The following is a 13537-nucleotide window of genomic DNA, read 5'->3' as shown; positions in this document are numbered from 1 at the left end:
TATTTCCCTGAGTAACTTCTACTTTCAAGCACAAAAGAACAAAAAAAGTAGACAAGGGAGAAAGTCTGGGCTCTTTTATTTAAAGTCAGCCTAAAACTGGAGTCAATCAGAAGAATCAGAATTTTATGCAAAAGCACTCTGCTGGCATTTGGGAAAATTCATGTGAAGCCAAAGCTCACAGGAAAAGAGGGAGCCAAGGAATTAAGATCTCTTGGAAAAAGCAGGAAATATCATCCAGCAAGATTTCACCATGTACTGGTAAGTTTGTGTAAACTTGGTGCTTGAGGTAAACCAAATAATTAATGACTATAAAACCACCACTCAATCGTTGACATGGTACAGACATCTGGTAAAGAACAGTTTAGCAAATGGTCTTCATACCACTTCTAAATTCATACCTATAAACTTTTGAAATTATATTCTTGACCATCCTATCTGGACAAGTAGTCACAATTCTATGGACTAACAGACCTATAAGAACAATGCTGCATTATCTTTACTTTTTTTTTTTAAGATTCTGTTATTCTGATTCAGGTCAATTTTTTAATATTTAAAAAGATTTATTCTCACATGGACAATATGATCCATATAATCAGCAGGCTAATAAAATTCGAACTTTCTTGACCATTTTTACTAGAATGTCTCAGACATTTTTCCCTATAAATATTCGATTTGGCGGGGTGGTGGTGGGGGTAACATAAATAGCGATGGAAGAGTTTATCTTGAGAAATATAGCCAACATTCTCAATGGCCATGATCCATCTTTGCATATAATCCAATATGTCAGATTGGGTTTTGAGTGAGAGGTAAAAGACCCATAATTGGTTGCTTCAGGTCTCTTAAATGTCTTAAATTGTGATCCACAGAGCAATCGGCATGAACTTAAATATCTGTGTCTGCTGGTACAAGGTTTAGCTTACACACAGATGTAGCAAAATTTCACCCAATCTTATATCTCCTTTTATTCCTAGGCCAAGTACTCAGTGGGCTGGGGCATATTTGTAATGTAGGAACACATGCTGGGCAGCCATGTTTGAGAACTCTATCTTTGAATGGAGTATTTACTCCATGCCACATTTACTGGCTGATCTCAGATACAAGGTCAAAGGCAGAACCTCCTCAAAATTCTACCAAAGACATATCATCGCCTGTGCTCAAAGTGGCCTTATTAATCTTCAGGATGGGGTTCTTGACACTGTCAATCACCCCTTCACGTGCACAGATTTGTTTGGCTGCCACCTTCACGCTTGAGCCAACTGCAATTTTATTATTACAAATTCCAGATGTTTCAGGTAGACTGAATGAAAATGAAATTACATAAATCACATGCAGTCATCGGTGCCTTCAAATGCTTCAGAACGGCACTAAAAATAAACAATTCAACTTTCTCACTTGTTACTTAACCTCAACGAAACTACCTCTGGTTGTCTAAACTATTTAGACTGTTCACCAGTATTTAGTTCTCCCTTCCTGGCACGTGGTAGGATTATACTTCTGACCCTGTTGGGTAGTATGAGTATGTGACTTGCTTTGGCCAGTGAATGTGAACAGAAATGTCACCTCCAGAAGGAAGCTTTAAGAGCTAATGTGTAATGGAATATTACTCAGACATAAAAAGAATGAAATAATGCCATTTGTAGCAGCATGGATGGACCTAGAGATTATCATACTAGTGAAGTCAGAAAGGGAAAGAAAAATACCATATGATATCACTTATATGTGGAATCTTAAAAAAAAAAAAAGAAAAGAAAAAGAAGATACGAATGAACTTATTCACAAAACAGAAATAGACCCACAGACATAGAAAACAAACTTATAGCTACCAAAGGGGAAAGAGGCGAGGCAGGGATAAATTAGGAGGTTGAGATTAACATCTACACACTACTATATATAAAATAGATAACCAACAAGGATCTACTGTATAGCACAGGGAACTCTACTCAATTTTTGTAACAACCTATAAGGGAAAAGAATCCAAAAAAGAATATATATGTGTGTGTGTGTGTGTGTGTGTGTGTGAGAGAGAGAGAATCACTGTGCTGTACACCTGAAACACAACATTGTAAATCAATTATACTTTAATATATATAAATATATAAATATATATATATAATAAAATAAAATAAAAATAGGTTTTTATTATGGGAAAAGAAAGGAGCCAATGTCACTTACTACATTAATTTCTTCCTCTGCCACAGTAATCATCAATGTCCTCAATGTGGCTACTCCACCATCCTAGATCCCTGAATGAAGATGATAAAAATACATAATACAGATACAATGTGAGCCATTGTTTTATTTATTTTTATTGAAGTATCATTGATTTACAATATATATTAGTTTCAGGTGTACAGCATGATTCCATATTTTTGCAGATTTTACTCCTTTATAAGTTATTACAAGAAAATGGCTATGATTCCCAGTGCTATACAGTATATCTTTGTTGCTTATCTATTTTATATGTAGTAGTTTGTATCTGTTAATCCTTAGCCCTAATTTGTCCCTCTCCTTTTCCCTCTCCCCTTTGGTAACCACGAGTTTGTTTTCTATATCTGTGAGTCTGTTTCTGCTTTACATATACATTTATTTGATTTTTTTAAGATTCCACACATAAGTGATAACATACAATATTTGGTTTTCTTTGTCTGGCTTATTTCACTAAGCATAATATCCCCTAGGTCCATCCACATTGCTGCAAATGGCAGAATCTCATTTTTTATGGCTGAATAATATTCCATTGTATATATATATAACACATCTTCTTCTTAATCCAGTTGTCTGTTAATGGACACTTGGTTTGCTTCCATGTGTTGACTACTGTAAATAGTGCTGCTATGAACATTGGGGTGCATGTATCCTTTTCAATTGTGTTTTCATTTTTTCCAGATATATACCCAGGAGTAGAATCGATGGATCATGTGGTAACTATTTTTAGTTTTTTGAGGCACCTCCATACTATTTTCCATAGTGGCTGCACCAATTTACATTCCCACCAATGGTGTACAAGTGTTCCTTTTTCTCCACATCCTTATCAACATTTGTTATTTGTCGACTTTTTGATAGTAGCCATTCTGACAGGTGTGAGGTGATACCTCATTGAAATACATATTATTTTAAATTATTGAGCATTGGGAGTTGTTACAGCAACATAATCTAATAGATACACAACAACCTGACTGAAACACCATCCCTTTATAGGAAAGAAATATTGGGACACTAAACACTATGGCAAGTGTTACTATAATACAACACAGAAGAAATGGGAGGCTATATCTATTATATAGTAGCATACATATGTGGATATAGATATTATTGATAGCCACTCATTAAAACAGACTTCTCACGCCCCACCACACACACACAAAAAAACCTCCTCATATCAAATGGATAAATAATCTGAATTCTTAAAATTGAGTGCTCAAAAATCTCAAAGAAACACATAGTTCCCCCATCAAAAAAGTACTTGACCCATTTGTCAAAATCACTTGCAGAGTTCCACTTCTTTTCTAAGACCGGGTACATTAATCAAACATAGAGCTTCAAAGAGGCTTCATTTTGAGTGACCCAATAGACAAATAAATTAGCTGCCAATGGCTCCTTTGTAATTGAAGAGGGCCAGGCTGACCGAGGGGAGAAGACTAAATCATAAACGGAACTGTTCAAGCAAAAGCAACGTTTGGGAACCTGAAACAAACCAATACAGCCATCCCACACACTCTCATTTCCAAAAGTAAGGGTGAGCCAAGCACATGTGTGTTTATTCGCTAATAAGAAGATGCAAACATCCCACATCTGATTGATTTCTTATGTGCTACAACCATAATAATGTTTGGGTCTGGAATACACGTTTGAGCGTTGAGCTCAAATGTGGCAGCTTATAAACCCGATCACACATCTTATACCTACGATCTACAAGAACGTTTCCCTTTGTAACAGTGAAACTCTGGAAGGTTTTCTTCTTTACTGCCAGGACAAATTGCTTAGGGCTTCTCACTTAAGTATGTGAAGAACTGTCCAGTTTTAATCTGCAGAGCTTTTAACTGGTGACTCAGTGAGGGATGATGTCATATGTTATCCTACAACGGCTGGTGTGGTTCCCTCTGTTTCTGTGGCCGACAGTACTCCCCAGTTTCCATCCTTTCGTCAGCTTCTTCCCAGCCAGCCCACAGGCAAACAACCTCCCCAGCCGTGGATGAAACAGGAAGTCTGACAGCTTGAGTCTGCAGTGGGACCCCTAGTGTTTTCCCACTCCATGTCCTGGCAGCGTTCCCCAGAAGTACAAACACACACACACAGAGCTCCCATTGTTGCAGCCTTCTCCAGCCCACTGATCCTAATATGGAATGCAGCAGGAAACCCATGATTTCCTGACACTCAGCAAGCTGGAGGAAGCAAGGGAAAAACTCCATTAAAAAGCCCAGCTTTCCTCCATGTTAGATGTGAAGTGGAAAATGGGGAAGATTTAGCGAAATTCCACTGTGTCTTCAGCCAGGCTTGGAGAACAGGAGAGCAGAGTGAAACCCTCAGGCTGTTGAAATTTCTAGACTCCCAGGAAGCCCCTAGAATTTGGTGAAAAATGAGGATTCATAACTCAAACTGATGGGGGCAAGGGGCAGATGCTTTTAATCATTCTCCCCAGTGTGTGTTACCTTTCTTGACCAGTATGGTAAGCAAGAGGGCACATGCCAGCCGCCTCGGACAATTCTGCATGATCCGAGTTCCCCAAAGTAAGACAGAGTGACCTCAAGCCTGCAGCTCGCTTCATGGGCTTCGGGAGAAGCAGGAGAAGCAACGGCAGCGGCACAGTCACAGCAGCTGGAGCCGTGAGAATGAACTGCCAGGAGGGAAATGACAGCAGCTGCGGCTGCGGTGGCCGCGAGGAGAAGAAGATGCTGAAGTGCGTGGTGGTAGGGGACGGCGCCGTGGGGAAGACCTGCCTGCTCATGAGCTATGCCAACGACGCCTTCCCCGAGGAGTACGTGCCCACTGTGTTTGACCACTATGCAGGTAAGAAAAGCGGAAAACCTACCCCTGCATACGAGGTGAAGGAGGCGGGAGACGACAGCCCAGCTTCAGAGGGGCCTGGCTTATCTCTAATGTCAGTGCTGGGTCTGGGCCTGCCAGGAGCCAGGTAAAACCAAGGTCTTTGCTGTTGTTAGGACAAGTTGTATATCAATGTTACGGTAACACTTTTCTCCAGTTAAACCAAATGAATAACGCTGGGGAAATACCCTGAACCGTCCTCTAAGATTTGTGGCTAGAGATTTTACTTAACATTTGCCTGAAGATTCATCAACTTTCTTTAATGTGAACTTTTTAAAAGGTAGTGTAATTGTATCACAGTTCTTTAAAAAACAACAACGACACTAACCACACAACTGGTGAAAGAAGTGTTCTTGCCACTTCTCATATATTCACCACATGCCATTTATAAAGGAAATGCTGAGATTAGTAACATTAGAACATTCGTTTTTCTATAATAATTCGTGCTGTCCTAATGTACTTTCATTTTCCTGTGGAGGTAGATTGAAGAAAAAGTACTGAAAGATTTTAAATATCTCCTAGGCAATCTGTATCTTGAATGAAAAGAGAAGATTTTAATCAATATGTTTTAAAGGTAAAAATAAAGATAAAAATAAAATTTTACTTATTTCAACATATGTCCCCAAAGCACAAAATATGGCATAAAATACTTTAAGATCTGACAGTTAAGATACTGTAGTCACAACTTAATTCTTTCAGGTATATTTTTTCGAGTGTTCTGAAGTTTGTTGTGTGATAGCTTATTTAAATTTTTCCACTTTGACTCTTATTTTTTCTCTTAATCTCCAAAACAAATCTTACTAAATTTCTTAAAAGCAAATTCATAAAATGCTTCAGGTTTACAATAGCCTAGATTTTATGACTTTTTGGAATACGATGATCCACTTGCTCACTATGAGATCAGCTTGAGTTACCAGAGATTTGAGATTTTGTGAGAGGAAAATTTCTCTTCTTCACTTTAGCTTTGGGTCCAGAGCAGCAAAGGGGAAATGGCCCACAGGAAACCTGTGTGAGCGTTGGCTTTGCTGTGAGGTCATTTGAAATCCTTTCTGTAGGAAGCAGCTTCTTTTCCACAACTAAACAATCACCTACGTCTCCTACTACTACTACATGTACATGATTTACGACACTATTACATAGCAGACAGGGAGAGAACCACAGTGAAAATAGTATCCACTTTCTAGCAGGTTTTTCTATATTTGTAGAAATTAAGAGCAAATTTGAACACTGACTCTCTTAAGCTTTTCTGTGCCCAGAGAAGAACATTTTAATGAGAACAGAATGAAGAGAAGTACAGGTAGACTTTCACCCTGAGGGGGGAAAAAAAAGTAATTGTAAAATTAGGTCTGCAACTTAAGAAAATTATCGGGATCCCGACCTGTAAACATCTTAGCAAAAGTTATTTATTCTACACCCTCTTTCTGCCAGGATAGGGAACTGGCTGGTACCTAATTTCAAAAACTTTTAGATCAAGAATGGAACCCGCAATCTACTAAAGGGAGAGGTTTCAAGTGCTTTTAAAAATTACATATCCCATCCCCAACTATTGGGTGAAGCAATTACAGTACAGTGCCAGGAAGAAAGAGGATAAAACCATCTTTAGAGATAAAGTTAGCCTATAAAAAACATTACAGATCAAACAAAGGCTGGATCACCGCTAGATTCCACTAAGATCAAATTGTTTTATGTTTCAGTCGTGTACATACTTGCTGTTATTTGAGCAACAAAGCGTCTTAGATTTTGGCTATTCCTTGTTTTAGCTCTCAAGAAATCACAGCCACTGTACTCAAAGCAATACTTTGTACATAGTAGGCATTGTTACTTTGATTTACACTTTGTACTTTTTTTAAGTACACAGTCATCTCATGCATTTGTAGTTAGGTTGTAAGGGAAATGAAGGTGTAAGCCACATACATCTAGGAGTGCAATGAGGTGAATATTTCCATTTGTAGAGGGATCTTCTCCATCATGAAGACCCTAACTCTTTTTACCATCACGCTCCTTATACGTGAACTGATTGAACATAAACCCTTACACAGTCACGTGAGAACCTACAGTCAATTGTAAAAGAACTCATGCTCTCTTCTCCACGTGGAGAAATATCCAGTATCCAGCCCCTGGTCCTATGGGCTCATTCTGAAATGACAACCTGCAAATAGTTTACTGAGTCTTTGGAAAATTGCAGTCAAAGAATTTAGAAAAGTTCAAGTCAAAGAGAGCCTATCCCTTGAAGAAGATTTTTCCCTAATAGCTACCCATCCTAGGAAGGTAAAGATATAATAGTAAGGATGGAAATACTTAAGATAGTGAGCTCAAGATAGTGAGCTCTGAAGCTGGACAGCCCAGTTCTAATACTGGCTCTGCCATTACTGTGTGGTCTTGAGCAAGTTGCTCAACTTCTCTGTGCCTCAGTTGTCATGAATTTTCTTAAGGAACAATAGAGGTATTAAGATCATGAGAACAAAATAAATTAATACATGTAGTTCTTAGAACAGCACCTTACACATGATAAGTATTAGGTAATAGTAGCTATTGTGATTAAGAATAGGGTCTCTTCGGGGGCTTCCCTGGTGGCGCAGTGGCAGAGAATCTGCCTGCTAATGCAGGGGACACGGGTTCGAGCCCTGGTCTGGGAGGATCCCACATGCCGTGGAGCGGCTAGGCCCGTGAGCCACAGCTGCTGAGCCTGCGCGTCTGGACCCTGTGCTCCGCAACGGGAGAGGTCGCGATAGTGAGAGGCCCGCGCACCGCGATGAAGAGTGGCCCCCACTTGCCACAACTGGAGAAAGCCCTCGCACAGAAACGAAGAGCCAATGCAGCAAAAATAAATAAATTAATTAAAAAAAAAAAGAATAGGGTCTCTTACATACAGAATGAATAAACAATAAGGTCCTACTATATAGCACAAGGAACTATATTTGATATCCTGTGATAAACCATAATGGAAAATAATATAAAAAATAATATATATAGATAGATAGATATGTATAACTGAATTACTTTGCTATATAGCAGAAATTAACACAACATTGTAAATCAACTATACTTCAATTAAAAGAAGAATAGGGTCTCTACAGTTGCACACAGCTATGAAAGGGAATTAAAATGTAAATATAATATAAAGGCTACAACAAGGAAAAACTTAATTACAAGAGTATCCTTCAAATGGAGTAGGGTGTGATAGAGTGCGTGTATTGTCCTGATGATATAGTTATCGTGTTTACTGATAATTGATAAATATGTCTACATGGAGTAATAGTAGTGGGATATTCACTGGAGAGGAAATATTAGTTCTGCATGAGTGACTGTAGAAAAATCAACAACCAACTAGAAAAAAATGTTTTTAAGTTTTATAAATCTTGGTTATTTTCCCTCCCTCCTACTTATCAGAATCCAAAAGTACATCTGCTCGATGCAGCTTTCCTTGACTCCCCAAGGAGAATTCCTTGCTCCATCTCCAACCCATCCCCAGAAATGTGTTAACATTGCTAGAACACAACCTGCACCATTGTATAGCAATTTATTTGTTTCCTTATTTCCCCAGTCCCACTGTACTATAAGCTCCTGAGGGAAAGGGTCATGTCTTGCCAAAACCAGTGTTCAATTCTCAGCCCTCATCTTACTTGATCTCTTGGAGGCTTTTCTTATGGTTTATACTCTCCTTCCTGAAACACTTTCTTTGCTCCTGGGATACCACATTCTCCTGGTTTTTATTCCCCCTGCTGGCAAATCTCTCTCCATCTCCTCTGTTCCTTTCTCCATCTCTTTCCCGACCACTATACATTGGCATACTTCAGTGTTCAGTCTCTCAGTTCCCTTCTCTATTTATGCTCATGCCCTGGTTGACAGTATCTATTCTCATGGCTTTAAATATGATTTATACACTGATGACTCCAAAATGTATATCTCTACCACACACACAAAAAAAACCCTGACCCAGACTCATATATTCAACTGTCCATTTGGATATCTAATAGGCATCTCAAACTTAACCTGTTCAAAACAGAATTTTTTAATTGCCCCCATCTACACCTCCCCTAGTGTTCCCCATAGAAGTATATGACCACTGTCTTCCACCCAGTAGCTCAGAACAAAAACTTTGGTATTATCCTTAACTCCTTTCTTCCTTTGACAATACTTCCCATCCCTCTCCATCCAAACCACTAGTTATTGTCCCTTCCTACTACCAATCAGGTCAACATGCAAAATACATCTCAAATCTGATCAGTTCTCACCACCTCCATTGTTTTCACTCTCATCCAAGCCACCATCATTTCTCATCCAAACTACTTTAATCACCTCCCAGCTCCCTGCTTCCAGTCTTATCCCATATAGTTCAGTTCTTCACACTCCCGACAGAAGGACTATCCACAGCCCAAATCCATCAGTCAAATCCCATCACCCTGAGGCCCCATTATTTATCACAGTCTACAAGGTACTCCATGACTTAGTCCCCATTATCTCTCCAACCTCCTCTCCTAACTCTCTGCTCTGCAGTATTTCTGCTCTCAGCCGTCTTCATATTCTTCAAACACACCAAACTCCTTCCTTCCTTGAAGATTTTGCATTTGCTTTTCCCCCAACCTTACCTTATTCCCCCCGATCTTCCTCAGCTTCAATTGATCACATTGTTTAATGCATTCACACACACAAACACAAACACACATGTGTACTGTCACTCTTTAATTTTTCTCCTGTTTCATCTTTCCTCATAAGGTTTAACACTACTTCACATTATATTTATTTGCTTAGCATTTTTATCCTACACTGGGATGTAAACCCCATGAGGGCAAGGGCTTTGTCTTGTTCACTGCTCTATCTCCATCTTCTAAAACACAACTCAACATCTAGTATGCTCTCAATAGATTGTTACTGAATTAATTAATTAATATACTTTATGCATCTCTGTCCTTCCAGCACATAGATAATTCCTGGTCCATTAAAACTTTGAGGAATAAATGAACAAGTTGTTGGTCCAACAGATGTCTCTTTAGGAATGAACATATAAAATATTTATTAAATGTATTATATTTTTGAACTAGTTTGTTTGTATTTTAAATAATCATTTTATCTCTACCGGGATTATAATACAGCATAGAATTTTCTTGACCCAACCAGCCAATGTCGCGTCTATTGAATAATGTAACTATACAGTGTATAAATTTCATTTGGAAACAGATGGGATGTACTCAGATTCCTCCATTTGCGTTATATTCAAAAGCTTAGCTAAATTTTGAGTGGCTCACTCATTTATAGTTCTTCATAAAAACGCATGTTCCAGAGTAATCCCAAGTTCAACTATGGGCTTCGTCTAAAAATTGGGGGCAGTAGAAGGAAGATAAAAATGGTCACTGACACTTTTTACAAGTATGCCTGAGAAACATCTCCGGGCACTTCTTCCTACTCCCTTCCAGGGATGACTCAAGATGTCCCAACAACCTTTAGAGATTTCACAGCTTACCATGGAACAACCATCATGTCTTCTCCCATCCTGTCTTCATCTTATCTTTAGCTTGAGTTTTGTGGCAGACATCTCACTGATAAAGTAGTATCAATTAATGTTTCACACAACATATGACATAAGGATAACACTTCCATTTCTAGTTTAGTTAGATTGTATGTTGAGGTAGGTAGTGCACATGGTTTGTCTGTTTATGTGCATGGCTGCATAAAATAATCCCATTCAAGTTGAAGCCTGTGCATGACGTGCCTCATTCACCATTACCATCATTTTCTGTATAAGAATCAGTCGTATCTATGGCTCCTTCTCCTAAGAAAACCACCTGTATTTAAAAACTTAAGTTAAGTCACTATTTGCAAACCCAGGCTGCGTATGCAGTAAATTAACACAATTTGTGGAAAGCGGGGAAAAATCTAGTTGCTCTATCAGCTGAGTGAGATGTAAAAGGAGTTGTTTTCACAGAGAGCTGAAAGTCAACTGTAAACTTTTTCCACCTAATTAAATGATGATTAGTCCAATGTAGACTCCATCATAACCCTAATGACCAGAGCAAGGGGGAAACTATGTCCAATCCACAAGGGAAAAAATAACATAAAATAATAGTGAATAAAAACAAAGCCCCAGGCTTATAAAGTGTTATGACATAGTTCTGCCCATTTGGGAATATTTATTCAGGAGTTTCTCTTTTGTTCTTTCTAAAGACACCTGAGAGTCTCTGGAGAATGGATGAGATTCATTTTTGTAAGCCAAAAGAAAACCTAAAACACCTCTCATGGGTCTATGAAATAAATCACTAGGTTTTTAACCTTAGGCAAAAATATAAAGGAAGTATGTGAAAGAGGAGAAAAGAATGGGCCAGTTGACTTGCTCTGTTCCTTCTAAATGCCATGATGCTCAAAAACCCAATGTCTTGTAGGTATTCAACCCTCCAATATCTCTTTTTGAGGCAGTGTGGTGCGTGTCTGATACTTTTTTTGGACTCTTGGAGGCCATATCAAAGGTGCAGTAACAGGAATTGTATAGACAGTTCCTTCCACAGTCTACTGTGATGCCTATGAGCATGAGCATGAGCACATTCAGAGGCTCCGGGGGTGGAAATTACACTCAGAAAGCCAAAGCATACTGCAGAGAGGTAAACTGTGAGCTTCATCTCTTAGGAGTAAGAAAGAATAGAAGAGGGAAAAAGAAAATTAAGTATCTGTGACCACAGTGACCCAAGAAAAATCATGCTCCCAGGATTAGAAACTGCATCTGCAGTTCATAACCTTCCTGCATTCCAGCTTTATTTGGCAACAAACCAAGGCCTGTGACCGATTCAGGCTTCAGTGGACAGACTCCCTGTGACCAAGACTTTTAGTTCCACAAGGCCTGGCTCCTTTCACTGTCCAAGCTATGAAATCCTTCATAAATTTTACTACCTAACTGCCCAACAATGTTGGGCTTCAGGTAAACAGTACTTTATTTCCAGGATAACATTTTCAGAATCTGCCATCACTACCTCTTCTCTTGGGGCAAAGAGCAAAGTTGGCTCAGAGATGGCTCAGTACATTGGACATCTTTGTTTTTGGATCTAGTTGGCCTGTTCTACAAAGGCAACATGAAGGTGGGCAACTAACATGAGGCAACTAACTTAAAGGACAGGTAGGAAAACTCAACAGAAATTATCTCCCTCACCAATCCTGAGCACAAAATCACAAGGATCAATAGAGGCCCTACCCTCTGTGTAAGGACACAGGTTCTGATAAGGCTGAAAATGTACTTTCCCACAAACAAAAATCCATGCCACCCTTTGGGTGAGTTAGCAGAATCCAAACAGTTAATTTTCCAGGTATAACTCAGTCAGGATGAATTCCACCGTGAATTCAATAGGGACCCACTGTGAATCACAGAGTGGCCTGGGATCGTTCCTGAATACTCTGAAGTCCACCAACTTTTTGGATATGGCTAATTTTCACAAGACAAAAGAACCTGATTCATGTGTATTCATTCAGCATTTTGTAATGGTTCACAATACAGCTTTTATTTATGATGCTCTTCATTTGCAGTCTCAGTGTGAATTTCATTACGACCACATGTGATCCTACAAGCAGTATGGTAGTATTTAATGATGAAACTCAAACACCACTGGAATATGTACTAACAACAATAACAATAGCTATACAGTTACAAAGTTCTTGCTATGAGCATATTTGAGATATTTTCATACATTGATTCACTACTTCCTCACAATGATACTATGAGGTGCTGTTATTTTCCCAATTTTGACTGATGAGGAAACCAAGTTGCAAAGTTATTAACCAATTTGCCCAAGGTTAAATAACCTGTAATGGAGTAAGTGGAGGCCACAAAACAGTAAATAAATAATGTAAGCAGTGTGTAGGTTTATAGCTAATAAATTAATTTTAAAAAGCCACCGTTAGTTAAGGGCAGGGGTCCCCAACCCCTGGGCCACGAACCAGTACTGGTCTGAGGCCTATTAAGAACCAGCCCACACAGCAAGAGCAGGCAAGCAAGCAAAGCTTCATCTGTACTTACAGCCGCTCCCCATCGCTCATGTTACCGCCTAAGCTCTGCCTCCTGTCAGCATTATGGTGAGTTGTATAAGTATTTCATTATATGTTACAATGTAATAATAATAGAAATAAAGTGCACAATAAATGTAATGAGCATGAATCATCCTGAAACCATCCCCCACCATGGTCTGTGGAAAAATTGTCTTCCACGAAACCGGTCCCCAGTGCCAAAAAAGGTTGGGGACAACTGAGTTAGGGTATGCTAACCTCCTATAACAAACAGACCTAAACATGTAAGGGATTAACACCACGACAGGATGTTTCTTGCTAATATATGTTCCTGAACGTGTATTCAAGTCAGTGTGGTTGCTTTCCTCCATTTAGTTATTTAGGGACCCAGGTTCTTTGCATCTTGTGACACTGCCATCCCTTAAGATCTCATAGTTGTCCGCATCCACCAGACTAATGAGAAAGAGTGTGGAGAAACCTGAATGGAAAGTTTTATGGGCCAGGCCTGGAA

At 39.1% G+C, this 13537-nt stretch overlaps 1 protein-coding gene across 1 annotated transcript in view; it reads left to right on the top strand.

Moving 5' to 3' along the window:
* The first annotated feature begins 4365 nt into the window (after nt 1-4365).
* Nucleotides 4366-13537, top strand: part of RHOJ (ras homolog family member J) — a 98784-nt gene continuing 89612 nt past the window's right edge. The window contains exon 1 of the mRNA XM_060096057.1: nt 4366-5007. Within this exon, the coding sequence (XP_059952040.1) occupies nt 4764-5007 (244 nt within the window). The 5' untranslated portion in view covers nt 4366-4763. The remainder of the gene's footprint in view (nt 5008-13537) is intronic.

The sequence above is a fragment of the Mesoplodon densirostris genome, chromosome 4 (genome assembly GCF_025265405.1).
Source record: "Mesoplodon densirostris isolate mMesDen1 chromosome 4, mMesDen1 primary haplotype, whole genome shotgun sequence".
Classification (NCBI taxonomy): Eukaryota; Metazoa; Chordata; class Mammalia; order Artiodactyla; family Ziphiidae; genus Mesoplodon; species Mesoplodon densirostris.
Note: the sequence above shows the minus strand (reverse complement) of the source record. Positions and strands in the feature narration are given on the sequence as shown.